Below are 25,488 nucleotides of genomic sequence, written 5' to 3'. Positions count from 1 at the left end.
CAACATTCAGTTTAATAATATATAACTTTTAATTAAGTACAGTCAGTTACAATGTGTCAATTTCTGGTGTACAGCACAATGTCCCAGTCATGCATATATACATATATATTCGTTTTCATATGCTTCTTCATTAAAGGTTATTACAAGATGCTGAATATAGTTCCCTGTGCTACACAGAAGAAATCTGTTTTTTTAATCTATTTTTATACAGAGTGGCTAACATTGCAAATCTCAAACTCCCAGATTTATCCATTCCCACCCACTTTCCCCCAATAATATACAACTTTAAATTATATGCAATTCACTTTACTAGTAAACCATTCTGAAGTAAGGAAACATTAGAATAATATTCAAAAAATAATAAAAGTGTTTTTTTCATTTCCAAGTCATGGATAGAAGAAACAGGAGGGAAGCGGAGAACTCGGCTGAGGGAAATCCAACCAGGTAACAACGAAAATGACTGGGTCGCAAACCTCAGTAGGGAGTTTGGTCCCGCCTGGCCATCGCCACGTGCTTCTTCAGTAACTTGCATTCCCAGCCTCAGAACTATTTATACTTTCTTCTCTTCTGACGTTCCTCAGTCCTCCAACCCCACAGCTGATGACCCAGCTTCCTAAATCACTCCCACCCCTCCAAGTCCTCTTTCTATCCGAGGGCATAGCTGTTTTTTTTTTCTTTTTAAAGGCCGTCCATCAGCATCTCAGTAAAAGGCACCACCATCCATCCAAATACTCAAGCAAGACACTCAAGCTCAAACCACCCATGATTCTTCTCTTCCTCATTCTCATTTGCTTCTATCAGCAAGCCCTACTGTTTCTACCTCTTAGATGTATATCGCATGCCACCACCTTAGTCCGAAGTTACCAGTCTCTTGCTTGCCTGCAACAGCCTTGTAATTGTTTTGCTTTCACTGCTGCCTCTCGCTGGTAACTCTTCGCGTGAACAACCAGAACGACCTTTCAAGAATATTTATTAATTAGATCATGTCTCTCCCCCGCCTAAAATGGTTCAGTGGCTTCCCCCTACAGTTAAAATCCAAATCGACAACTCACCTACTCTTCAACCTCACTCCGTGCCCTTCTCCGTGGCTCACTGGGCTCTAACACCACAGCCTCCATCCAGTTCCTAGAAAATACAGAACTCTTCACTGCTTCAGGGTCTTAGCACTCACTCCCCGTGCTGGCCTTCATTCTTTACATTGCTAGATTCCCCCCCCCACCCCAATTCTTTGTTTTTCAGGTTAAATGTTCCCTTCTCAGACTGGAGGCAGTGACCCTCTACCTTTATTCACCCTTACAGCACAGTATGCAGGCATCTTGGCACAATGTGATTTTATTTACGATTTTAAATGTCTGTCTTACCCTCACTAGAACACAAGCTCTATGACGAGGGGGCCTAGGTTACTCTTACTCAACAATTTAAAAAAATATATATATATGAGCCATGAGATTACTCAACAGCCCACGATGGACACGAATGAAAGGGGCGGGCCAAGGAGGCAAAGCCTCTCTCCGACGTGAGAACCCCTGCAGCAGTCCGCGACGCCCAGCACAGACCCCGGAGATCACTAGGCCCTAAGGAGCGCGGTGGCCTCGGGCCACCGAGAACCCCAGAGAAGCCTGGGCTTGGGGTGCGCGCGGGGGTGTCCTCTCTCGCTGCTGAGCTCCGGCACCTGCGCTCCGCCCAGACCGCGGAACACCTGAAGCAGCAGCCTAGGGGGTGGAGACTAGCGGTCCGAGAAAGGGATCCACCAAGTTTTACAAATTACGCCATCTGCGGCCGTCCTTTTAAAGAAACGAGCGCAACTACCCAACGACCTCAACTTTACACCTGTCCTGCTTTAGGCCAGCAGCGCCCACAGACCGTATAGTTCTCCAACCTAAATCGCCGGGGATAAATAACCCGATGAAACTCCGCGGATGCGTAACCCAGCCCACCTCCCCTCCTCCCAGGCAGTTCCTTCTTCCTTCCGGAAGCTCGGAGGCCACGCCCACTTCCGCAACGCCGAGACCCGCCGCGCGACGCTACGGGCCTCAGCCAATGGCCTGCCTCGCAGGGAACGTTACCTCTGACCTCAGGGCTAATCAGAGACAGAAGGACGCAGTCCTCGCGAGAGGTGAGGTTGAAGCTGCCTCCGCCATCTTGGAGATGGGAGACGGGCGATGGCTGTGGTCCTTCTGCTAAAGCAAACAAAACGGGCACATTAGTCACCCCCCGAGTGAGGCTCTCATCACTCTAACTGTTGGCCAAAGCTACAGAAGAAGCGAAGGTGTCAAAGCCGAGTGCGGCGATACTGATAGCAGCTTCAACTGCCTGCTGGGGCGGCAGAAGTGAAGTAACTGAGGACCGGAAGGATGGTGCAGTCGTGTTCCGCCTACGGCTGCAAAAACCGATACGACAAGGATAAGCCGGTTTCTTTCCACAAGTAAGTACCCTGAGCTCCTCCCGGGGCCGGCTAGGGCCGGGGGCGCGCGGCCCTGCTTGTGGGTGGAGCCAGGCGCGTGTCCGCGCGAGACCTAGTGAGAGGGGCGTGGCCAGGGGTGGGGCGCGATAGGGCTCTGGGGGCAGGGAGCGGTGGGCGTGTCCCTGGCGTCACCGCCCGCTCTCCGCCCCGGGTTGCGCGTTCACAGGTTCGCGCGCCGCCCGGGATGGCAGGTTCTGGGCGGACCTGCGATGCCTGGAGTCCTCGCGGGTCATGAGGGCTCCGGACCGAGAGGCAGCTGGGTTTCACCACCCGGGTCATGGAGAAGCCCGGTTGGTCATCACTCTTTAGACCGAAACGGAGAAGTCACGCCTTTTCGGCCCTGCTGGGGAGGAGGTCCAGCGTCACAGCAGTTAAGGACTGACTTGGCCAGGATTTCAGGGAGGATGCTGTGGACCCAGTGTCCAGGATCCAACCTTTCAGGACCTCTAGATCTTAGAGAAGGTGTCAGATCCTGCCCAGATGAAGAGCCATGTTTCGGCACACAATAATAACGTGGACAGTAATAGTATAGGGGCGCGTGGAGGAAGCCCTCGGAGAAGAGCGGCCTCGCAGCTCTCAGGGCGGTTTCGTCCAGAAGTTACTGCGCCTCGGGTCCTAGAGGAGGAAATGTTCTCTTGAAAAGAAAACCGCAAAAGTGACTCCATTACAATACCGTTTGCATTCAGCCCAATTCAATATTTTCAAATTTTATTCCAGTAAAATTTGGGGGGTGATAATTCCCGACTGTAAATGGAAAATAGCTGAAGAAATTAGAGCCAGTGGTAAATTAGACAAAGTACTTACAGCTAAATAATTACAAAAGCAGAATCTTAAATATTCATTCAGCTTTGGGGGTGCGAGCCTTTTATGTTTAATTGGGGATGTGGATGCATTTTTATACGTTTGATATAATATGAGAGGAACAGAAATAAGAGTGTCTAGAGCATAGAGAGATTTTTTGAACTTTTTTTTAATTGAAATATTACAATATTGTGTTAATTTCTGGTGTATAGCATGTTTCAGTCATACATATATTCCTTTTCATATTCTTTTTCATTAGAGGTTACTACAAAATATTGACTAGAGTTCCCTGTGCTATACAGTACTTGTTGTTTATTTTATATATAGTAGTTTGAATCCTGTAATTCTGTGGGTTTAAGATCATTAAAAAGCCTTGACTGCTGCATTCAGACTTGTATCTTCTCCAAATCCAAGATCCTGTAACTCTCCAAGTCCCTGCTCTCTGGGTTGTTCCTATACACTGGTCACTAAAGTCTTCTGCCTTGGGATTTGATTCCTTGACCCCCAGGTAAACAGAGAAGTCTGGGGCTCCAGTCATCATGGGCTTAACCGTCAGCTCCCCCGTCCTGCAGTTCTGTTCAAATTCCTTACTGATGATTTAAGTTCAGTACTTCCCACAGCCCTGGTAAGACACTAAGACGCCGTAACACTGTGCCCACTGTGAATGCATCAGGGAAGAGGACACTCGGGTTCCCCCTTCAGTCAGGCAGTCTCTTCTAGTGGGGTAGGCAGGTGCTCAAAAATAATAATGAAAGTATTATCAGCAGTTGTTACTAAGGACGCTGAAAGCTTGGTGCTGTGAGAGCAGTTAGCACTAAGACCTAAGAAAACAACAGATATCCCAGGAGAGGTGCCATCCAAATAGAGCTCTGAAGACTGAAGAGGAAGGAGCTTAACCAGGGGGACCTGGGATAAGGGTCTCCAGGAGATTACTCCATATTCCAAGCCTTGCTGCGGAAGGGGCTGTGGCAAGAGCGTAAAGAGATCTTGAGAATGGTGATGTTTCCTCTTCCAAGAAGGGGACAGAACACTTAACGCTTCTGGGATTCAGTTAAGTGTATCCTAATGTTAACTCTTGATTTATTAGAATTTCTGAGAGCTGATGAATTGGCCTCTAGTTCTTTCAAAGTCAGGGAACAGGTCTGGAGAGGGTGACCTCTTGGTGGGTTCAGCTTCCCACTGCCCGGTTTCTAATGACATGGCAGAGGGAATCAAAAAATATGGGAAGCCCTCCACTGGCTCTGCAGGCTAATTAAGGATGACGTTCGTACACCAGAAATAGGGAGCTTCCGCAGGTTGTTTTAAACAACTGATATAATGGGGAAAAATGGCTAACCTGCATCTCATCCCTTATCTAAAAGAGCAGTTTTGGGAAGGAGTTGTAAAGAGCTTGACAGAAACTCACAAAAACCCTGAATTATAGTCCTTGAGTCAGGAGGCCCGGAGCACTGAGTTTCACCGGAGATTGTGACTGTGTCTGTATTTCTAGAGGCCACTGCCCACAAGACACCTTCCTGGAGTCTTTCTTTTCTCATTTCCTATGTGGTGGCTATGCTGGGCAAAACACAGAAACTGCCGTGAGGTCGGTTAGAGTATCCTGACCACAGCAGAATCAGGCTCTAGCATCCCTCACTTGGAAGAAAAACAAACAGAGTTGAAACCCCTTTGTTGTTTGGCTTCTTTCCAACCCCCTCCCCCCACCTGCTCACTAAATCCTTGAGCTGCAAAAGTGAAATCACAACTTTAAACTCTTCCCACCTCCCTCTATCTGAGCCCAGTGGACATATTTCAGTTAAGAGAGGAAATGATTAATTTTCTTTTATTTCTTTATCATTATGGTTTGACTGTTATTGGATTAATTCATATTTGTCAGACCGATTCTATTAGAACTGAAAGCTTCTTTTCCTCAGTACATAGGTATAAACAAACATGCAGTTTTGTTTTACAATACACAATCACTAGTGAGCCATAATACAGATTCACTCTATAGTGTGTATATTTTACCTGAAACTTTTAGTGTTTTCAGTATAAAAAGTTAAGCATTAATAAGTGAGAGAAGGGGGAAGGTATAGCTCAGTGGTAGACTGTATGCCTAACACACAAGAGGTCCTCGGTTCAATTCCCAGTACCGCCATTAAAAAAACCCCAAAAAACCTGATTACATTCTCCTACCAAAAATGTGAGAGAAATCAATAGTGGAGCTGTGATTTATCCTTGTGTATTTAGATGTGTGTGGAAGCCCTGTATCTGCAATATTAAAATATATATATATTTTTTATATATATTATATATAAAATATAAAAATATATATAATATTACTGTATATGGGCCCTCGACCCCCAACCTCCCATCACGTCCTCTTCCAACTACATGCATCTGTCCATGTGGCTAACTTTTAATAAGTGTATTTTTACATTATGTGACTTCTTAGTCTGTCTTATTTAGCTTGTATATGTCATAACTGGCAGTCTCATAACTGCTGTGTGATCAGTAAGTTTCCAATAAGAAATACTACTTTTCAAAAAACCAAAAATTCCATGCTGGAAGGGGTGAGTTACATTCCACAGTAGTGGTGGTCACTTTACTTACAGGATTTTTAAAACAAGTAACGTTTTTAACAAATAAAGGTAATAAAGGCACAACTAAAAACTGTCCAAAAAGAAGATCAGCGAAGCTAGTGTTTTATCAAATATTCCTCGGTGTGTTAGCACCAATGTAAGGTAGTTCTTTCCTAAGCAGGAAAGTCTGGCTGTGCCCTCTTTTTGGAATAAGGTTGGAAAACTGAATTACGTTGTCTTCTTAGGTTTCCTCTGACTCGACCCAGTCTTTGTAAAAAATGGGAGGCGGCTGTCCGAAGAAAAAACTTTAAGCCCACCAAGTACAGCAGCATTTGCTCAGAACACTTCACCCCAGACTGCTTCAAGAGGGAGTGCAACAACAAGTTACTGAAAGAGAACGCTGTTCCCACAATATTTCTTTGCACGGAACCGCATGACAAGGTAGCATATGTTTATTGGGTGGTTTTCTGTGGATAACATTCCTGTGTCCGTTGTGGAAAATTGGGAAAATCCAGAGAAGTAGTAAGAAAATAAATATTATTGTATATGTGCAGTCAAAATTGTATCAGTTTTACCTATTAAATCTGAAAAATGAAAAAAAATAAATAAATAAAATCTTAAATACCCTACCAAAGAAAAAAAAGAAATGTTACCTGGAACCTATCACTTGTCAATAACCATTGTTCACAGTGAAATACTTTTTAAAAATACAAAGTGCAGTTGATTAAAAGTTGAATATCCTCACCCTAAGAAAGTCAGTCTAGCTTTGTCTCTTTAAGATTCCTCTCTCTTCCCACCTGTAGGCTGGTAAGTTTTGATTTTTCTGTATCAGTGATACTTCAGTTTCAATGTATTTTCCCCCTCAGTTTTAAGTGCTTAGCATTTAATTAAATCTGCCTAATCTGTCTCTTTCTTGCATTCCAGGACTACTTCAGGTAGAAAAGTATAATTAAAACTTGAGCTGTTTTCTCATTTTGGAATGTTTCTATAGCAAGGCAACAGGAAAAATGTCTACTGTTCTTAAATTCCGCAGATGAAGTCTTTTCAACTGTTGCTTTGAGTTACGAAACCCAGACGTTCTCTGCATTCTTGTTGCAGAAGGAGGACCCGGAGCCGCCGGAGCAGCAGCCCCCGCCTCCCCTGAGCCCGCCCATCTCCCAGGTCGACGCTGCCATCGGATTGCTCATGCCCCCGCTCCAGACCCCCGATAACCTGTCCGTGTTCTGCGACCACAACTACACCGTGGAGGACACCATGCACCAGAGGAAGCGGATTCACCAGCTGGAGCAGCAAGTGGAGAAGCTCAGGAAGAAGCTCAAGACCGCCCAGCAGCGGTGCCGGAGGCAGGAGCGGCAGCTGGAGAAGCTAAAGGAGGTGGCTCACTTTCAGAAGGAGAAAGACGACGTCTCGGAGAGGGGCTACGTGATCCTACCCAATGACTATTTCGAAATCGTGGAAGTTCCAGCGTAAAAAAGTGAGATTTATGTCGATTTTTCACGGGGCGATACCACACACACACCCCTCTTCTAGCCCACCGGGGAGTTTCGTTTGAAAAGATTACACTTGATTACTTGTATAAAAACCATTCAGAATATTTTTTTAAAAAGAATAAATTAGATATATACTGTAAAATTGTAATTTTTTTTTTTTAGTTTGTAATGTCAGCGTTTTTACATTTTAACAAAATATTTTAAAAGTTATAAAGTAACCTCAGAGCTCCCATATAAGTTGGTTTCCAGATTGGGGATTTTTGTTTTTTAATTTGAGTATTTCTAGAAATGACAGAAACATAAAAAAGTAAAGAGAATGAGAACAGTACAGTGAGGATGATTTTGGTTTAAAGCGTAACATTTTTAATTAATGCAGTTTATTGAAAGAACTTAGTTATGTCTTAAATCAGAAGCAAGGGACACAACTTCTCAGAATATATATATTCTTATTCACACATCCTTGTTTGTCAAGTCAGAAGATTCATCTGTCTTTCTTAATCACTTGTCAAAGATAAGTTGGCAAGTCAATACTTTAAAAAGAAAAAAAAAAGATCGGTTGTCTTCTGAGCAGAAAATGAGTCATTCCATACTGAATCTAAATGGTTAAATAATGCTAAAAAATCGATTTTTAAAAGTGGGCCCTTCTCTCCCCCCACTGTCTAGCATTATAGAGTTAGAAGTTTATCTCCAGTGGAAGATACATCCTTCAATAAATAAAGTAAGCATTGCTATCCACGAAGTAATGAAGATGGTGACCTGGTCCATGGTTAGCTTTTTTCTGTCACTGCTCTGAGCCAAGGGACATCCAGTTCCCCAACTGTAGTCACACCTGCATCCAAATCTCTAACCAGGTGCATTGTGTTGGTAGAGTTTGACTTGTACTGTAGTATGGAAATCTTGCCCTTGACTAATTGGTTTTGGCCAAGGCTTCACATAAAAAATGATTTCTTCACTTTTAGCACGAGTTTGCAATGATACCCCATTTACCTAAGTGTACGTTAGCTCTGTTCAGAAGCATCCTGATAACGTAATGCGTGGAATGTTGAGATTTAAAACACTGACGATTCTGTTCAGACTGTGAGTTGTGTTCTGACTTGGTGAGAAGTTTTACATGTATTGGAAATGAAAACAGTTCCGCATGAACAAGTTCTCCTGTAGGGATTACCTCCTTAGATTGAGAATAACCGCTCCCATGGTGATGATTTTATATTTCAGAGTGCTGCACAGAACATTTAAAAAGACGCCGCAGTGGTGTCTAGGAGTGTCTTTTGTAGACCTGGTTTTCATTGTGATTCGCTGCCATGGTGCCAGCGGGCAGTGCTTGATTCCTGGAGATTTGATTTTTATGGTTACCTGAAATCTGATGACGTTTAGAACTAACTCTAAGAAAACAGAGGACTTTTTCCAGTTATTCATGGGTCTCATTACTGCTTTTGGAAACCACAAAGTCTCCAAGTAGTTTGTTTTCACATTTCATGTCTCTAGCAATTCCTGGAGGACACGTGGGTGAATATTTTGCAAAGTAGATATCTTAAATCTAAATTGTCAGTACGTAAAAGAAATCTGTGTGTGTGTGTGTCCTCAGAACCAAGCATCCAACACTGAATTGTGAAAATGATCGTCTCCATGACTTAGCGCCTTAGTGTTGTGATTTAACCTGAAGCTATTTTTTTTTTCATGACAGACATAAATCGGTATTTGGAGAGAACTGAGCAAGCATCATGTATACCAACCGTTTGCATTTAAGTCATTTATTATGTTTAACAGGGAGTTTGAGGTACAGGTGCTTATCTCTGAATCTGAGATGTAACATTTGTTGAAATGTTTTAAACAGTCATTTTGTCTTTAAAATTCACTTTGTCTGTTGTGTTGTTTCTAACAATGCCAAGAAGGGGAGAACACTTTGGCTAAAACAGGTCCTGTCCATGCAGCGTGAAACTCAGCCTGAAACGACAGGGGCAGGGTCTCAGTCTGGAGCAGGTGGGCAGGAGACCGCTGTGAGTTTCAGCCTGTTCCGAAGGATGCCCTTTATTTTAAGCACATAGAGTAACATCCTAAAACTTCCATCGAGGAGTAACATAAGCTGGCAATAATAGTGGGAAGAAATAACTTTCTTAATAGAACTACCAGGAAAACTGTAGAATTTTAGAATTAGAAGGGACCTAGAAGTCACGGAGCACCTGCCTGACCTACAAAACCCCTTGTAAAATATCCCTGACAAGTGGACACCCGTTCTCTGTGTGCCATTGACATCTGAGCAGTTCTGCTTAGTTTCTTTCAAATAAGTTTCCTGATTAGGGTAGAATTTGTTGCCACTTTTCTTTTGTACTCGTTTTTCATGCCCATACAGACTTCACGTTGAACTACTGCCTCGTTCGAACTTTCAAATTCCAAATTAAAGAAGTTTTAAAGTTTTGTAAAATAAATGTTTATTAATTGTGTACCTGTTATGTCTATGAAAAATAATTGTCATTGCAGTAAAGAAACAGTGGTGTCTAAAATGATTACCAAAACGTTTTACTTTGTAATCCAAGTACGTGAGATTTTTTTCTTTTAACTGAAATTTGTTATCCCTTTCTTAGAAGTATTAACTGTAATGGTGGAGGCAAGTGAAAGTTTCACTTGATATGGATTATTTTTTAGATTAAAGTCATATTCTTTGATCCTCTTTAGATATTAAAAAAATTATGTACAAATACACATACCGACACCTATGGCTTTTATGAAGTCAGTCCGTGACATAATATATTTAAAAGTCCATTTGATCTACAAAAGGAAAACTCCATTGTGTTCCAAAATTTTTAAAAGAGAGCCATGAATAGCATGTAAAGGAAAAAGAACAGATCTGCCTGTTTGGTGATGACTTTTCCTGATATTAAGGACCAATGAGTGAAGAGAATTGCTCTTGACTGGTGGTAAACTGGTATTACTGGGCATTCTGGTTTTATATAGTTGTGTATTAAAATACAATCCTTGATGTGAAAGAAAAATGATCAGTGTAAACAGTGATTTACCAACAAGCAAGAAAGCAATTATAATTTTGTCCTTAAAAGAACAAAAAGTTGGCTTGAAGTAACATTCTCTTACCATTCTGTGTCTTGGTAATTTTTTACCTTGGATGTGGTTTTATTTTACTGACATCGTTTTCGGAGTGATAAATTTTTGTTTTTAACTCTCAAAATCTTGATCACTTTTATTCATTCTTTTTCTAAATTCATGGTATTTGGGGTTTTGAGATTATAAAAATTTCATGCTTAAAATACCCTAAGGGATATGAATAAACTTTCATTATTTTACACTATTTATTGGTGAGACAAACTGTACAATATTAACAGTAAGTAGACAAATGACTTCTGGAATGGCTACATGAGGCTCTCTGACCAGCTCCTCACCAAAGCTGTCATAACTGATGAAAAAAGTTTAAAAAAAAAAACAAAACCCATTTAAAGTCTCTGCATGTTGTCATAAGGGCATACAGCAAAAGAAGGAACATTCGGGAAAATATAAATCTTGTAAGAACGTTAGGAGTGTGTGGCATTGGTGTCTCCTCTCCTCCCGGTTTGCAATCAAGGGCCCAGGGAGCGAGGCTGCCAGGATTTCTCAGGCCCCCCTAGTTTTGTGCTGCAAAGGCTGAATTCCAGGTAAGTGCAGCCAAGAGGTGGAGACTCCCTCCCTCCCACCCCTCAGCTCTCGCTCATAGGGTCATAGGGTGGAGGCTCTACCCCAGGTGCAGGGGGCCAAGAATACAGGGACCCTGGTCCTCTCCCTGGTTGGCTCAGAGGGTGATGTTTTGATGCCAGGAGAGGACCAGAGGGTACCATTCAAACTGAGCTCTGCTCGTAATGCGGGGGTATCAATCCCAGAGAAGCAGGTCACGGTCCCCACCCCAAAGTCCAGAGCAATGAATCAGATTTTTCCCAGGGGAGAGGCGGGCCATAAGCACAGAGAGCTCTGAAGCTCTCCCCAAAGGCAGTAATTTTATTTGGAAGGATGTGGGTGAAGTTTGAGCCTAAGGGTGCTCTCCCGAACACTAGAGAATTTGGTGGTTAACAATTTAGAGGAGGCTGACAGCTCCACAATCATAACAAACTAAATTGTATTTGAACAAGCGAACTTACCAGAGAGAACCAGGGAAAGAGGCAGGTAAGACGAGCCCCTCTGGGGCCCTAACAAACTCAAGGAAAAGCCTCAAACACTGCTTCTGCAAAAAGACCCGATCTAACTGGATCCGATCGTTCCAGTGCAACTCATGCTCCAGGTTGTCATCAAAACCCAAGCACTCAGCTGGCAGTTGGAGCTAACTTCCAACTGTGATATCAACAAAGGCAGACACCTGAACAGACAGCTCAGGGAACCCGTCACCTCACGTGGCTGTGTGCATGTCCAAGGCTGCACCTTCTAAGGAAGAAACCAGAGACATCACACTGAAGGGAAAATAAACTTCACTAAATTAGTCCAGCTGAGTAATTAAATAAAAAAAAACAATCATGACAATCTCGGAGTGGAGGGGTAACTGGAATCATTGTTCAGCGATCCCACAATAAAAATTAAAATAAAGAAAGGAAGGAAAAAATAATCATTGTTCAAAGAACCCACAATAAAAATTAAAATAAATAAATTAATTAAATCATTATTCAGAGATCCCACAAAAAAATGTCCACTTTTTAACAGAACGTTACGACACGTGCAAAGAAACAGGAAAGCGTAATTCAGACAGGTTACAGAGTAGGCAAGAGAAACTGCCTGGGCGAGGGTCCAGATGTCAGAATTAACAAAGACTTCAAAGCCACCATTGTATACGTGCTCAAAGACCTAGTGGGAACCATGCTTAAGGAAGAAGATATCACTTATGTGTGGAATCTAAAAACATAAATAAAGGACACAAATGAACTTATTTACAAAATGGAGACAAACTTACAGACATAGAAAACAAACATGGTTATCAGGGAGGGAAGAGGGTGGGGAAGGATAAATTAGGAGTTTGAGATTTGCAGATACACACTATAGGTAAACAAGTTTGTACTGTAGAGCACAGGGAACTATAGTCATTATCTTATGGTAACCTACAGTGAAAAAGAATCTGAAAAGGAATATATGTATGTACGTGTATGACTGAAATATTATGCTGTACACCAGAAATTGATGCAATGTTGTAAACTGAATATACCTCAATTAAAAAAAAAAAGAGTAACACAAAATTCAAGACAGAGGTTATCTCTGGGAAGGGTGAAGGCTATGAGCTTTTAAGTAGATGCAAATTAATAGTAATATTCTAGTTCTAGGATTGAGTGCGTCAGCGTGTGTCTGATATAGTATCAAATCAAGTTAATAGACCAAACTTTACACAACACAAATGAAATGAAATGAATAAGACAGCACCATACAGAGGCCTAGGAGGAGAGTGGGTTATGAACCAAGCATTCTGATGAATCTAACTTTGTACTCCTGAGGTTCCAAAAACAAAAAAGTTGAAAAATAATAAGTAGGTAATTTACTAGTGAGTCACGTACATGACACATCTTGCCAAACGCTTCATCCCATTCGATCCTCTGGACACCTCGGTGAGTCAGGGAGACACTCTCATCACCCTCCTGTTACAGCTGGGACCACCGAAGTAGGATTTGAACTCCGGCAGCTGGACCCGAAAACCTGCATCCTCAACCATCATGTTAGACAGACCCCCTAAGAAGTAAAAAATTGGTCCTAACTCTAAACAATAGAAGAACATGGTGAAGAAAACCATTCCTACTGGACAGGATGTTATACTTCTTACAAAAGGGAACAATTTGAAAAATCAGGGCTGACTAATGTTCCAGACTCTTAAGAAAAATGAAATAATTACACATTTTGAACCTGCTGAATTCCAGCCTCGCATAAGGAAGAATTTTAAATATTAGAAACAAATTGGAGAGGACCTTGGGGACTTATTTGCACACATTTCAGGACCTGTGGGAAGTGTATGAGTATTTGAGCTAAATCTCCAAACACTATCTCCTGGTATAACTTTCTATCAAAACTTCCCTGGAGGCAGGAAAATGTAGCTCAGTGGTAGAGCACGTGCTCAGCATGCACGAAGTCCTGGGTTTAATCTCCAGTCCCTCCATTAAAATAAATAAACAAACAAATAAATAAAAACCCTTATTACTTCCCACACACACAAAAAAAAAAAGAAAAAAGAAAAAAAATTGGAAAAAAACCCCAACCCTCTGTTGAGGATCTTTCAGCTAAAAGTGGAATTAATCATGCGTCTGAGGACACAGAATTTCACTTTTTGTTCTGAACCACTTCCTCCATTTCCCAAGGTCTGTGCTGCAAGTTGTAGACCCCTGAACTTGCTAATGTCTTTGGAGAACAGGACCCACAAAATCTGGAACAGAGAATAGCCCCATCTTCCATGCCATCCAGATTTAGCCTACATTTTTAGGTTATTCCTAGAAAATGTCAGTGATCTGCATTCACAAAGTTGTGTTGGAGGCTAAAACACAAGGTATATGGATGAGAAAGCCACATTTTGACATCTCCACTATCTTAAAAATTTATATTTTAAGTTGTAAGTTTCCTAAATGTGGGTCTTTATTTTTGTATTTTTTATAATTGAAATGAAAATTTTAAATCTTTTAGAAGATGTGGTACATAAAGGTGGTGCAAAGTTCAAATGATACAGAAGGATGGACTGCAAAAAGTAGGTCACTCTCTCCCTATGCTTTTCCCCTCGAATCTTCCAGATCCTTTCTGAGGTCATGATAAGTAATTTCTTGCATATTCTATAAGAATTTCATTTATTTGCAAAGAATAAAATATTTTTGTAATACAAATCCTTTTCTATAATCATTATTCCCCCAAAAGTGGTTTGTGTTTGCTTAAAAATAACATAAAATAAATTCTAAGAAAATGTGGGTATTTTATATAAGTATGGACTAGTCTGGGTATATGTCAGGCCATAATTGAAAGAAAGAATCTTTATGAGAAAACATGGTTTGAGAACTAGTTTAGTGACCATTGTGCTAATCAGGAGTCAGGGAACTGGATTCTAGTGTCAGTCTCTAGAGTCCTAAGTAAAATATATGTTATATTTAGAAATTCTACTTTCTATGCCAGTGTCTTCCATCTTACTCTGTTCTTCTTCCTTTGGTAACATTTTTTTTTTTAAACAGTCTTCCTTCCATTCTTAAACACAGGTACAAAATTTTACCTACCAAATTTCATTTCAGCTTAGTGATTAAAATGTCTTAGTCTGAAACCATTTGATTTTTTTTTTAATGGGCAAAGGACTTGTATAGACATTTCTCCAAAGAAAATCTACAAGGAGCCGATTAAAACATGAAAAGATGCTCAGCATTAGTAATTGTTAGGGAAATGAACGCAAAAGCCAACATGAGGTACCCGCCTACCTGTTGGGAGGGTTACTATCAAACACAGGAAACAACAAGTGTAGGCGAGGATGTGGGGATTGTCACTGTTGTGCACTGTTGGTGGGAATGTAAAATGGTACAGCTGCTGTGGAAAACAGTATGATGGTTCCTCAAAAAATTAAGACTAGAATTACTGAATGATCCAGAAATTCCACTTTTGGGTGTATAACCAGAAGAAATGAAAACAGAGTCTTGAAGAGATATTTGCACACCCATGTTCAGAGCAGCATTATTCACAATAGCCAATGGTGGAAGCGACTCCAGTGTCCATCGATGGATGAATAGATAACCAAGATGTGGTCCATACATTCAGTGGAATATTATTTGGTCTTAAAAAGGAAGGAAATTCTGACACATGCTATGATCTGAGAGCATTATGCTAATAAGCCAGTTACAAAAAGACAAATACTGTACAATTTCACTGGAGTAGTCAAATTCATGGAGGCAGAAAGTAGAATGGTGGTTGCTTGGGAGGTGGGGGAGTGGGAGGGGAGCATGTTTAATAGGCATAAGGTTTCAGACTTACGAGGTAAAAAGAGTTACAGTGATGGCTGGTGATGAAAATGTATTGAATACCACAGACCTGTACACTTACAAATGGTTAAGATGGTAAATTTTATGTTAGGTGCATTTTACTATAAGAACATAAAAAATGATGTGGATTATTGAGGCTCAGGCTGGTGAAACAGGTCACACAGCTGTCATTTATGAAGTGTCAGCTACTATAATTAAGTCTCAACATAACCTTGTGAGAGGGGTTAATACTAGTGCTCCAGGATCACAGGGGACTGAGCAGAGACAAGGAACAACCTCTCCCTCTCCCCTCCCCCCGGGCCGGCTGATTCCTGGGGGTGGGGCCAGCTGGCCTGAAACACACCTTTCCTGTACCCACTGGCAGAGCAGAGGCCAGCCCTAACCACTTCCTTCTCCTAGCTCCACACACTAGCGACCTGTCCTCTGCCCTAAATCACCCCAGGGCTGGGAATGGGACACTGGTGGGTACCCCTGTAGCTTGGGCCATGAGATGATTCAGTCTAGCTAATCCTAAATGTACACTCTACCCTGTCTTGTCTTTCCCAGGGACACCCCAGTAAGGGCCCTGGCCCCCGCTTTCTCCTCCTGTCTTCTGCCACCCAACCAGACCCAGTTTCCCCTACTTACGGCTCTGCATGGCACAGATGTCCCTTTCTCTTGGGAAATGCGAGTGATTCTTTCAGTGGTTTTGACCCTCTGTGATGGCCCTCGGTCACCTCCATGAATTAAAATCCCACGGGGTAATTTTACAACACAGGTCTTGCCTCTTGGGGTTTTTTATTTAAAAAACCCATTTCCTCCTTTAGGAAGTTCCCATAATTACGGCTTCACCTCAGTGCTCCTTTGCCCCCCTCCCCACACACAGCGAGACAGCTGTCCCGGGAGTGGAGTCCTACTGGTGCTTCCATTGGTGGTGCCAGCCGTCTCTACCAAACTGCCCACTGACCTCCAACACGGAGAAAGCACAGGACTTTACACTCTGCTGCCTTCCTGCCTGTGAGCTTTCAAAGAAACACTGCAACCTTGTGAGGCTAGTGATGAGTGGATTTGAGACCCTTTTGCATGAAGGCATGGATCCCCAGAGGGAGGTTTATTAACTTACCCAAGGTCTCACGGCAGCAAATGGTTGCCCTGGGATTGCAAACCACCGCCCAAATGTCCATTTTCGTGATTTCCACAAATCCCATCAGATTCTCACTGTCTCTTACTTTTTTTTTTTTTTCCTGTCTTACACTTTTTTGAAAGTGTCTCTGCCCAGCATTTCCTCACTCCAAGCATATAATGTTGATGACATGTTGCTATTGCATAAAGCAGCTGGCAATTCAGGGCAGTGTGTAATTAAGGGCCATAATCAGTGGGCGTGACAAGTAAAATGACTGGCTTTTTACACTTTCTGGCCTTTGATGACTGTTCTCCTCTCTGGAATGGCCTCTCCTCCCCAGCGTCTGGGAAATGCCTCTGGCCTTTTTGGTCTCCTAGGAGACCTGACCACCCCCTCCTTGGTATCCTGGAGATTTTTCCTCATGGTACCTGTAGTACCATCCTGAACATACATGTTCCCATGCCGGTCTCTCTCTGCTAGTCTACAAGATCCCTGACAGCAAGGGTCAGATCACTCACCTCGGTCCTTTGGTAGGTTTTCCACGCACAATAGGCATTCAGTTGTGTTCCCATCACAAGGAAACACTTTTTTCTTTTATTTTGTATCCATACGAGATGATGGATGTTCACTAAACGTATTGTGGGAATCATTTCATGATGTATGTGAGTCAAATCATTATTCTGTGCACCTGAAACTTACACAGTGCTGTATGTCAATTATATCTCAATAAAATAAAACTGGAAGGAGAAAAATTTTTTAAAAGGAAAGAAAGAATATCCACAAAGGAAAATAAAGCAAAGGATGACTGTGAGGCCCTCCAGTGTTATACTACAGCATTATTTAACAGGCCCATCAAAAGCTATTTAATTCTCTAAGGAACTGTAACTTTGATTTACTATTTACTGCTGATTAGGACTAAGACTCTTTGAAGTTGCATGCCACCCTGTAGACTTTTCCCCAGTAGGGCTGCATGAGATTTCTGTCTCGTAGAAGAGATAATTGCAAAGGTTTCAATTTTATTGCCTGTACAAACGGGGGCCTGTTTTGTCTCTAATCCAGCCACCATATTCCAGCTGGACATTCTCAAAACAAGAGTTTTATTCTGGTTGGTTTATAGAGATGAATTAAGCATTTGCATAAATCTAGTGCTCCCAGAACTCCCAGAAAGTAAAGAAACAGAGCTTCTAATATGTTCAATGTAATAGCTTTTTAAGAAAAATCCTTCTCACAGAAACTGCTAGCTCAGAAGCAATTTTCTATAAGAAACCAGGTTCATGTAATCAGTGTTACTCCTTAGACAAATCAGACCATGTCCTATTTTCTCATGGGAGTACAAGGAAGCCCTTTCTTTTTTCTTTATATAGGTTCCTCTAACATATAATTTAGTAGACTCTACATTTATCAAGGGACATGAAGTATTCCTTAAATGTTTTCACTGCCCCTCAGAATTCAGGAACAAACATTTCTAAGTCTTTAGTTTTTATGTCAGAGAACAGATAATGAGAAAATATGCCTCAATTCATTTTATGTGACCAGTATAACATCAGTAGACAAAGCATGTAAGAAAGAAAATGACAGGCTGAGGTAACTCACTCTGAAACAAACTCAAGTTTATCCCCAAAATGCAAGGATGGTTTAAGTTTGGGGAAAAAAATCTATTAATATAACTCACTCAGTTAAACAGAATAAAAGAGACAACTCAAATAAAATTATCAATATATGCAGGGCCAAAAAGATAAATTTTAACATTTTTTCTTAAGGAAAGCAAAGTCTTAGATTTGCAAATATTAACTACTATATATAAAAATAGATAAAAAAACAAATTTCTTCTGTATAGCAGAGGGAACTTTATTCAGTATCTTGTAATAACCTTTAATGAAAAAGAATATGAAAATGAATATATGTATGACTGGGACATTATGCTGTACACCAGAGATTGACACATTGTAACTGACTATATTTCAGTTTAGAAAAATTTAAAAATAAAAATAAATTAAAAAGCAAGCAAACTCCTAGAAAACTAGCACTGAAGAGTACTTTCCAATGAGATCAAGGACTGTAACAAAGGCACCGGTGTTCACCATTCCTATTCAACACAGGATCAGAAAATCAGATTCGAGAAATAAGAATTTGAGAGGAAAAAAAGATCATCAGTATTCTTAGAAAATATAATTGCCTTCATAGAAGATTCAAAAGAATATACAAATAAAGTCTTCTGGGTCAATGAAAGAATTTAACCATGTTACCAGACATCAAATCAATATAAAAAATCAGTTGCATTAATACACCCACCCCTAGTATCAAAAAATGTCAGTTACGAAATCTCATTTTAAAACTACCCATTGACAGTAGTCTAAAAGTATGAACTACTTTGAATCTAATAAAAGAAAGGCGTGATCTTTATGGAGACGCTTATAAACCTCAATTCAAGATGACCTAAATAAAACATACTGGTGAGCTGGAAAGATTCAGGAGCAAAGGTCCTCCCCAAGTTGATTCATATATCCAGCGCAAAAGTCCATCAGGGATGTGAAATGAAGCCCACAAAGAGGTATGACTGCACCCCAGCCAGAACCACAAAAATTCAGAAATCTGACAATACCAAGTGGGGATGAGGCTAGGGAGCAGTGGGAACTGTTTGTTACACATCGCTGGTCAGAGCACAGATAATACAGCCATTTTGAGGAATAATTCGGCAATGACAAGAAAGATGCGTAAGCATGATGTCGAGACAATTACATTACCTCTAAGAAACCCAGTATTTACTAGTGGGGATGTATTCTAGGGTGTTCAGAGAAGTAATGTTCACATTAGTTAAAAACTGGAAGATATTCAAAAATTGGAAGTATGGGCATATAAATTAGGACATATCCATTAGAACGCTACATGGAAGTGAAAATGACTACACTGGTCAACATGGATGACTCTCATAAACACAACGTGGATTTAAAAAGTAACCTGCAGAAGATTTCACACAGAAGATTCCATATAGAATGATGTCATTTATGTGCACTTTAAAAACATGCAAAACACCAGCACTGCTTAGAGATACAATGCTGATGTGGGAAAATTATAAAGAAGCGTATTAGGATGATACACGTATAAATACACATAATTCAAGATAATGGATACGTCTGAAGGGGAGGGAGATACAGTTAGCGAGGGCTAGACAATTTATTGATAATATTTTATTTCTAAAGCTGGCACATTAATGTTTGTGCTGGTGTTCTTTATACCTTATGTCTTATTCAGATGTTTTTCAATGCAACCAACAGCCAGTAGGTGGCAGGAGAAGCTAGGTATTTGCAGCGTCTGAAAGATTAATCACATAAATAATGCCTCCTTTCAAGTGCCTGTGATCACACGCCACTCTCTAAATTAAAATGAATTCACTGAGTCCTTCTCAAACTCTTCCAGAAGATTGAAAAGGAGGGAATACTCCCAAACTCATTCTATGAAGCCACCATCACCCTGATACCAAAACCAGGCAAAGACACCACCAAAAAAGAGAATTATAGGCCAATATCACTGATGAACATAGATGCAAAAATCCTCACCAGAATATTAGCAAATAGAATCCAACAGCACATAAAAAAGATTATATATCATGATCAAGTGGGGTTCATTCCAGGGACACAAAGGTGGTTCAACACATGCAAAGTAATCAATGTAATACATCACATCAATGAGAAAGGACAAAAACCACAAGATCATCTCAATAGATGCAGAAAAAGCACTTGATAACATTCAACACCCATTTATGATAAAAACGCTCACCAAAGTGGGTATAGAGGGAACATATCTCAACATCATAAAAGCTATATATGACAAACCTACAGCCAGCATAGCACTCAACGGTGAACAACTCAAAAGTTTCCCACTAAAATCTGGGACAACACAAGGCTGCCCACTATCACCACTCCTATTCAACATAGTCTTGGAAGTCCTGGCCACAGCAATCAGGCAAGAGAGAGAAATAAAAGGGATCCAGATTGGAAAGGAAGAGGTAAAAGTGTCACTATCTGCCGATGACATGTTACTATATATAGAAAACCCTAAAAGGTCCACACAAAAACTACTAGAGCTGATCGAAGAATTCAGCAAGGTAGCAGGTTACAAGATTAATGTTCAAAAATCAGTTGCATTTCTTTACACTAATAACGAATCAACAGAAAAAGAAAGTAAAGAAACAATCCCCTTTAAAATAGCACCCAAAGTAATAAAATACCTAGGGGTAAATCTAACCAAGGAGGTGAAAAACTTACACATGGAAAACTATAAAACACTGATGAAAGAAATTAAGGAAGACTTTAAAAAATGGAAAGTTATCCCATGCTCTTGGATTGGAAGAATCAATATCGTTAAAATGGTCACACTGCCCAAGGCAATCTACAGATTTAATGCAATCCCTATCAAATTACCCAGGACATATTTCACAGAACTAGAACAAATCATAATAGGACTTATATGGAACCACAAAAGACCTAGAATTGCCAAAACTTTACTGAAGAAAAAGAAAGAGGCTGGAGGAATAACTCTTCCAGACTTCAGACAATACTACAGAGCTACAGTCATCAAGACAGCATGGTATTGGTACAAAAACAGACATATAGACCAATGGAAAAGAACAGAGAGCCCAGAAACGAACCCACTAACTTTTGGTCAACTAATCTTCAACAAAGGAGGCAAGAATATACAACGGAATAAAGACAGTCTCTTCAGCAAATGGTGCTGGGAAAACTGGACAGCAGCATATAAATCAGTGAAGCTAGAACACTCCCTTACACCATACACAAAAATCAACTCAAAATGGATCAAAGACTTAAACATAAGACAAGATACAGTAAACCTCCTAGAAGAAAATATAGGCAAAACATTATCTGACATACATCTCAAAAATGTTCTCCTAGGACAGTCTACCCAAGCAATAGAAATAAAAGCAAGAATAAACAAATGGGATCTAATTAAACTTACAAGCTTCTGCACAGCAAAGGAAACCATAAATAAAACAAAACAACAACCTGGGAGAAAATTTTTGCAAATGAAACCGACAAAGGCTTGATCTCCAGATTATACAAGCAGCTCATACAACTTAATAAGAAAAAAACAAACAACCCAATCCAAAAATAGGCAAAAGACCTAAACAGGCAATTCTCCAAGGAAGACATACAAATGATCAATAGGCACATGAAAAAATGCTCAATATCACTAATTATCAGAGAAATGCAAATCAAAACTACTATGAGGTATCACCTCACACCAGTCAGAATGGCCACCATACAAAAGTTCACAAATGACAAATGCTGGAGAGGCTGTGGAGAAAAGGGAACCCCCCTACACTGCTGGTGGGAATGCAGTTTGGTGCAGCCATTGTGGAAAACAGTATGGAAATTCCTCAAAAGACTAGGAATAGACTTACCATATGACCCAGTCATCCCACTCCTGGCCATATATCCAGAAGGAACCCTACTTCAAAATGACACCTGCACCCCAATGTTCATAGCAGCACTATTTACAATAGCCAAGACATGGAAACAGCCTAAATGTCCATCAACAGATGACTGAATAAAAATGTGGTATATTTATACAATGGAATACTATTCAGCCACAAAAAATGACAACATAACGCCATTTGCAACAATATGGATGTTCCTGGAGAAGGTCATTCTAAGTGAAGTAAGCAGAAAGAGAAAGAAAAATACCATATGAGATCGCTCATATGTGGAATCTAAAAAACAAAACAAAACAAAACAAAACAGAAATACAAGAGAAACAGACTCATAGACATAGAATACAAACCTGTGGTTGCCAAGGGGGTGGGGGGGGACAGACTGGGATCTCAAAATGTAAAATAGATAAACAAGATTATACTGTATAGCACAGGGAAATATATACAAGATCTTATGGTAGCTCACAGAGAAAAAAATGTGACAATGAATTATATATATGCTCATGTATAACTGAAAAATTGTGCTCTACACTGAAATTTGACACATTGTAAAATGATTATAAACCAATAAAAAATGTTAAAAATAAATAAAAATAAAAATCAGGACTCTCAGTCATAAAGAAAATGGATTTACAAATTCTGAAATAGTTCTTCTGTTTTCCGAATATTTGGTGCTTTTCAGATTGATATAAGTAGTCAAATAGTCATCTAATTTTTTTCCAATTTGAGTTGGAATTAAAGATCATATAAATCAGCCCCCAATATCACATATGGTATATTATATTGCCCTTTGATTTTTTTTACTTTATTTCATGGTCTTATCCTGTGTCCAAAAAATACAAACCTAAGGCACCTAGCACAATTTCTGTCATACAATGGGATCTCCAAATTAGTGTCTTTTATTTTAAATTTAAAAGATATTTTAAAGAAACTAACATTTATTATTTGGGAAATAATGTGGGATAATAGGAGATACCTGGGGATATCGTAAGATCACTTTCAACAGGAGTAATTAACTCTCATTATTATATTCCAGTCAGGAGGGAAACATAGAGCGCTAATGTGTTAGAACTGACACACACAGTCACACAGCCTCCGGAGATCATTGCATTTTTCCATATGCCTTTCTCTCTACAGTTTAGAGCCTTGATGGTTGAATGTTTTGGATTAAGTGATTCATAAACTGCTTATGCCAGATTGGGATAGTTGAGAATATCTTCATTCTTGTTATTGAGCACGGCAGCTCCCGTGAAGCACCTGACAATGGCAATCAGTGTAGAAGGTGCGTGTACTGGTTTGCGAAATACTAACATATGTATTTGTCTAAATACCCTTGATTAAATACCGAGAAATATAGCATTCAATGTCAAGTTAGGGTTCTCAGAATTATTTGTAGTACATGTAAGCACTGTGCCCTCACTGACTGAGGATCAGTTTTCTAATATTTTTGCCCCGTAGGTGATTTCAAGGTGAGAAAATACTCTTTCCAAAAGCTTCTTTGTGAAAAGGAGTCACATGGCCCTCACGTACTGTAGGAAATTTGGTGCATCCAGGGATAGTAATAGAAATCTCTTCTGCCTGGGAGGCAGAAGGTGAGGTTGTGGCAATGGGTGGAGGAGATGGAGAGAAAAGTTGCTGGATGAGGAGGGCAGAGTGCTGGCAAGAATCTCAGGAGATGACAGAGTGCAGCAAATTTGTATTACCTGCCGTGAGTGCGGAATATTGGGGCTAGGGAACAATGCCTAAAATGGATATTTGGAAAGTTTTCTATGAGATATTTCTTATATAAAATTCCTGTATTTCCTTCTTTAAAAATACATAATAAAATCAACTGTATTCTTTCATGTTGTGGAAATATACTTTTTAATACAGCTTCTGTGCAAAGATGAAAGCACGTGGACTCTTTGGATCTATAAAAGTAATACTTTAAGTATCCTGTTTAGAGGCATTAATTGGATAATTACTCCATATTAGTTTAGTTTTTTTGTTAGAAATTCTTAGTTTGTTCACAAGGAGAATGTCTGATTTTTAAAAAACACTGATTTTTAAAATGTTGAAGATTACTCGAACCTTCTTTGTCCCCTATAACTTTTCTTTCCTCCTTTTGTTTACAGTATCTGTGATTTTTTTAAACTAATTTTTTTCAATTTGTACAGCTAAAGTTGGTCATAGGTTGCAAGAGTAGAGAAGAGAGTGTATTTGCTTTCCGGATATCTTATTTCATTACTTAAACATTTTGTGATCTTTCCCTCCTTTTACTGTCACATATCATATCCTGCACGTGTATAAATCTGTTTTTCCTTAGAGAAGCATTGTGATGTTTATATCTCTGTATTTTTTCTTTCCTGCAGGTTTTTCATTAGCCAGGACCCCTAGAATGATGCTCTATAGTTTGTTGCTTTTATGAGTTTTAATGGACAATTTTCCCTTCTGCATTTTTATGTCCACCAATACACTTAATACAGTACCTCACATATAACATTTAACCACTACACATTGACAATTTGATTGGAAGAAAAGGGAGGATGGAGAGGAAGAGCCACTGAAGGTAAAACATGGAATAAAGGCCTTCCCTGAAGTAAAGCAGAAGCTCACACTTAGATAGACAGGTTATTATACTGATCTGCAGGATAGAACACTTGAAGGAGGAAATTTTAAAAAAGCAGAAAGATGGAAGGGCGATAGAGAGGGAGGAATAAAGTATCTGAAGCAAGGAGACATGAGGGAAAAAAGAAAATAACAGAAAAAGAGTAAGAACTGTAGGGTTACGGATTTCAGCTTCTGTCAGACACTTACTTCTTCGTTGACAGTGAGAATTCCCCGTCTCTAGTGCAGGAGCCGTCTGCTGGAGGGTGTTACCCCAGGCGGGTTGATGATGTTCCTCTGCTGGGCCACAAGGGGTGGGGACTGCACTCGACTAGTTGTGTAGTTTGGGGCATGCTTCCTCTGCTTCTTATAGGAGAAAAGACCAATGAGCAGCGTCCTCTTAAAGGTCATCTACCTTCAAATTTTATCCCATTAAGGGAAGGCGATAGCTCAGGTGGCAGAGCGCATGCTTAGCATGAACAAGGTCCTGGGTTCAACCCCCAGCACCTCCTCTAAAAATAAAATAAATCACCTCCCCCCACAAGAATAAAAACAAACAAAACCCCCGAATTTTTTCCCATAGTGTTTTTACCCTACAACACTTGAAGCAAAACGTTTGATGGATTTGTTTCCTTCAAAATTCAAAAAATATCTGGATGTCTGTTTAATTAAAGACACCATGGGCAAAGGTGATCGGGAGATGATGAAGTAGGAGACAACATCTACAAAATCCAAATTTGATAAGGGAGTGTTTTCTGCAATGTGTAAAATATTCTTGCACATTACCAAGACACAATTACAGTGCTCCTAGCAGAAAAAAAGGCAAGCATAAGAGGAACTCTAAATGGCCACAAGCCTATGAGGAGATGCTCTAACTCATTAGTAATCAGAGAATTGCTAATTAAAACAGCAGTTAGGTATTTACTCCTATAAGCCTAGCAAGATGTTTAAAAATTGGATAAGGCTACAGGAGACCTTATGCATTTATCATGAGATAAATGTAGGAAGCTACTACACATGAGAGTCTAGACTGGGGCAGCCATACTGTAGAGTGAGCTAGGAGGGGTACTGGTTGAATATATTTATGTGTGT

At 40.3% G+C, this 25,488-nt stretch overlaps 1 protein-coding gene and 1 long non-coding RNA gene across 3 annotated transcripts; one reads left to right on the top strand and one right to left on the bottom strand.

Moving 5' to 3' along the window:
* Window positions 1-5: 5 nt before the first annotated feature.
* LOC105094305 (uncharacterized) lies at window positions 6-2,058 on the bottom strand. Its single transcript, XR_837645.3, has 2 exons — window positions 1,053-2,058; window positions 6-956 (listed from the first exon to the last, which is right to left on the bottom strand). It is a non-coding gene; the product is annotated as an uncharacterized LOC105094305 (long non-coding RNA).
* THAP1 (THAP domain containing 1) lies at window positions 2,059-8,996 on the top strand. Of its 2 annotated transcripts, XM_064477381.1 has the most exons (4): window positions 2,059-2,425; window positions 6,069-6,264; window positions 6,922-7,297; window positions 8,529-8,996. In XM_064477381.1, exons 1-3 carry the CDS (start codon window positions 2,355-2,357, stop codon window positions 7,291-7,293), a joined length of 639 nt encoding a protein of 212 aa, XP_064333451.1. In that variant the 5' UTR covers window positions 2,059-2,354; the 3' UTR covers window positions 7,294-7,297; window positions 8,529-8,996. The 2 variants fall into 2 exon arrangements, with proteins under 2 accessions (XP_064333451.1, XP_010984608.1); XM_010986306.3 differs by having other exon boundaries at window positions 6,922-8,996.
* The last annotated feature ends 16,492 nt before the right edge of the window (window positions 8,997-25,488 follow it).

Source organism: Camelus dromedarius, chromosome 22 (genome assembly GCF_036321535.1).
Source record: "Camelus dromedarius isolate mCamDro1 chromosome 22, mCamDro1.pat, whole genome shotgun sequence".
NCBI classification, from domain to species: domain Eukaryota; kingdom Metazoa; phylum Chordata; class Mammalia; order Artiodactyla; family Camelidae; genus Camelus; species Camelus dromedarius.
Note: the sequence above shows the minus strand (reverse complement) of the source record. Positions and strands in the feature narration are given on the sequence as shown.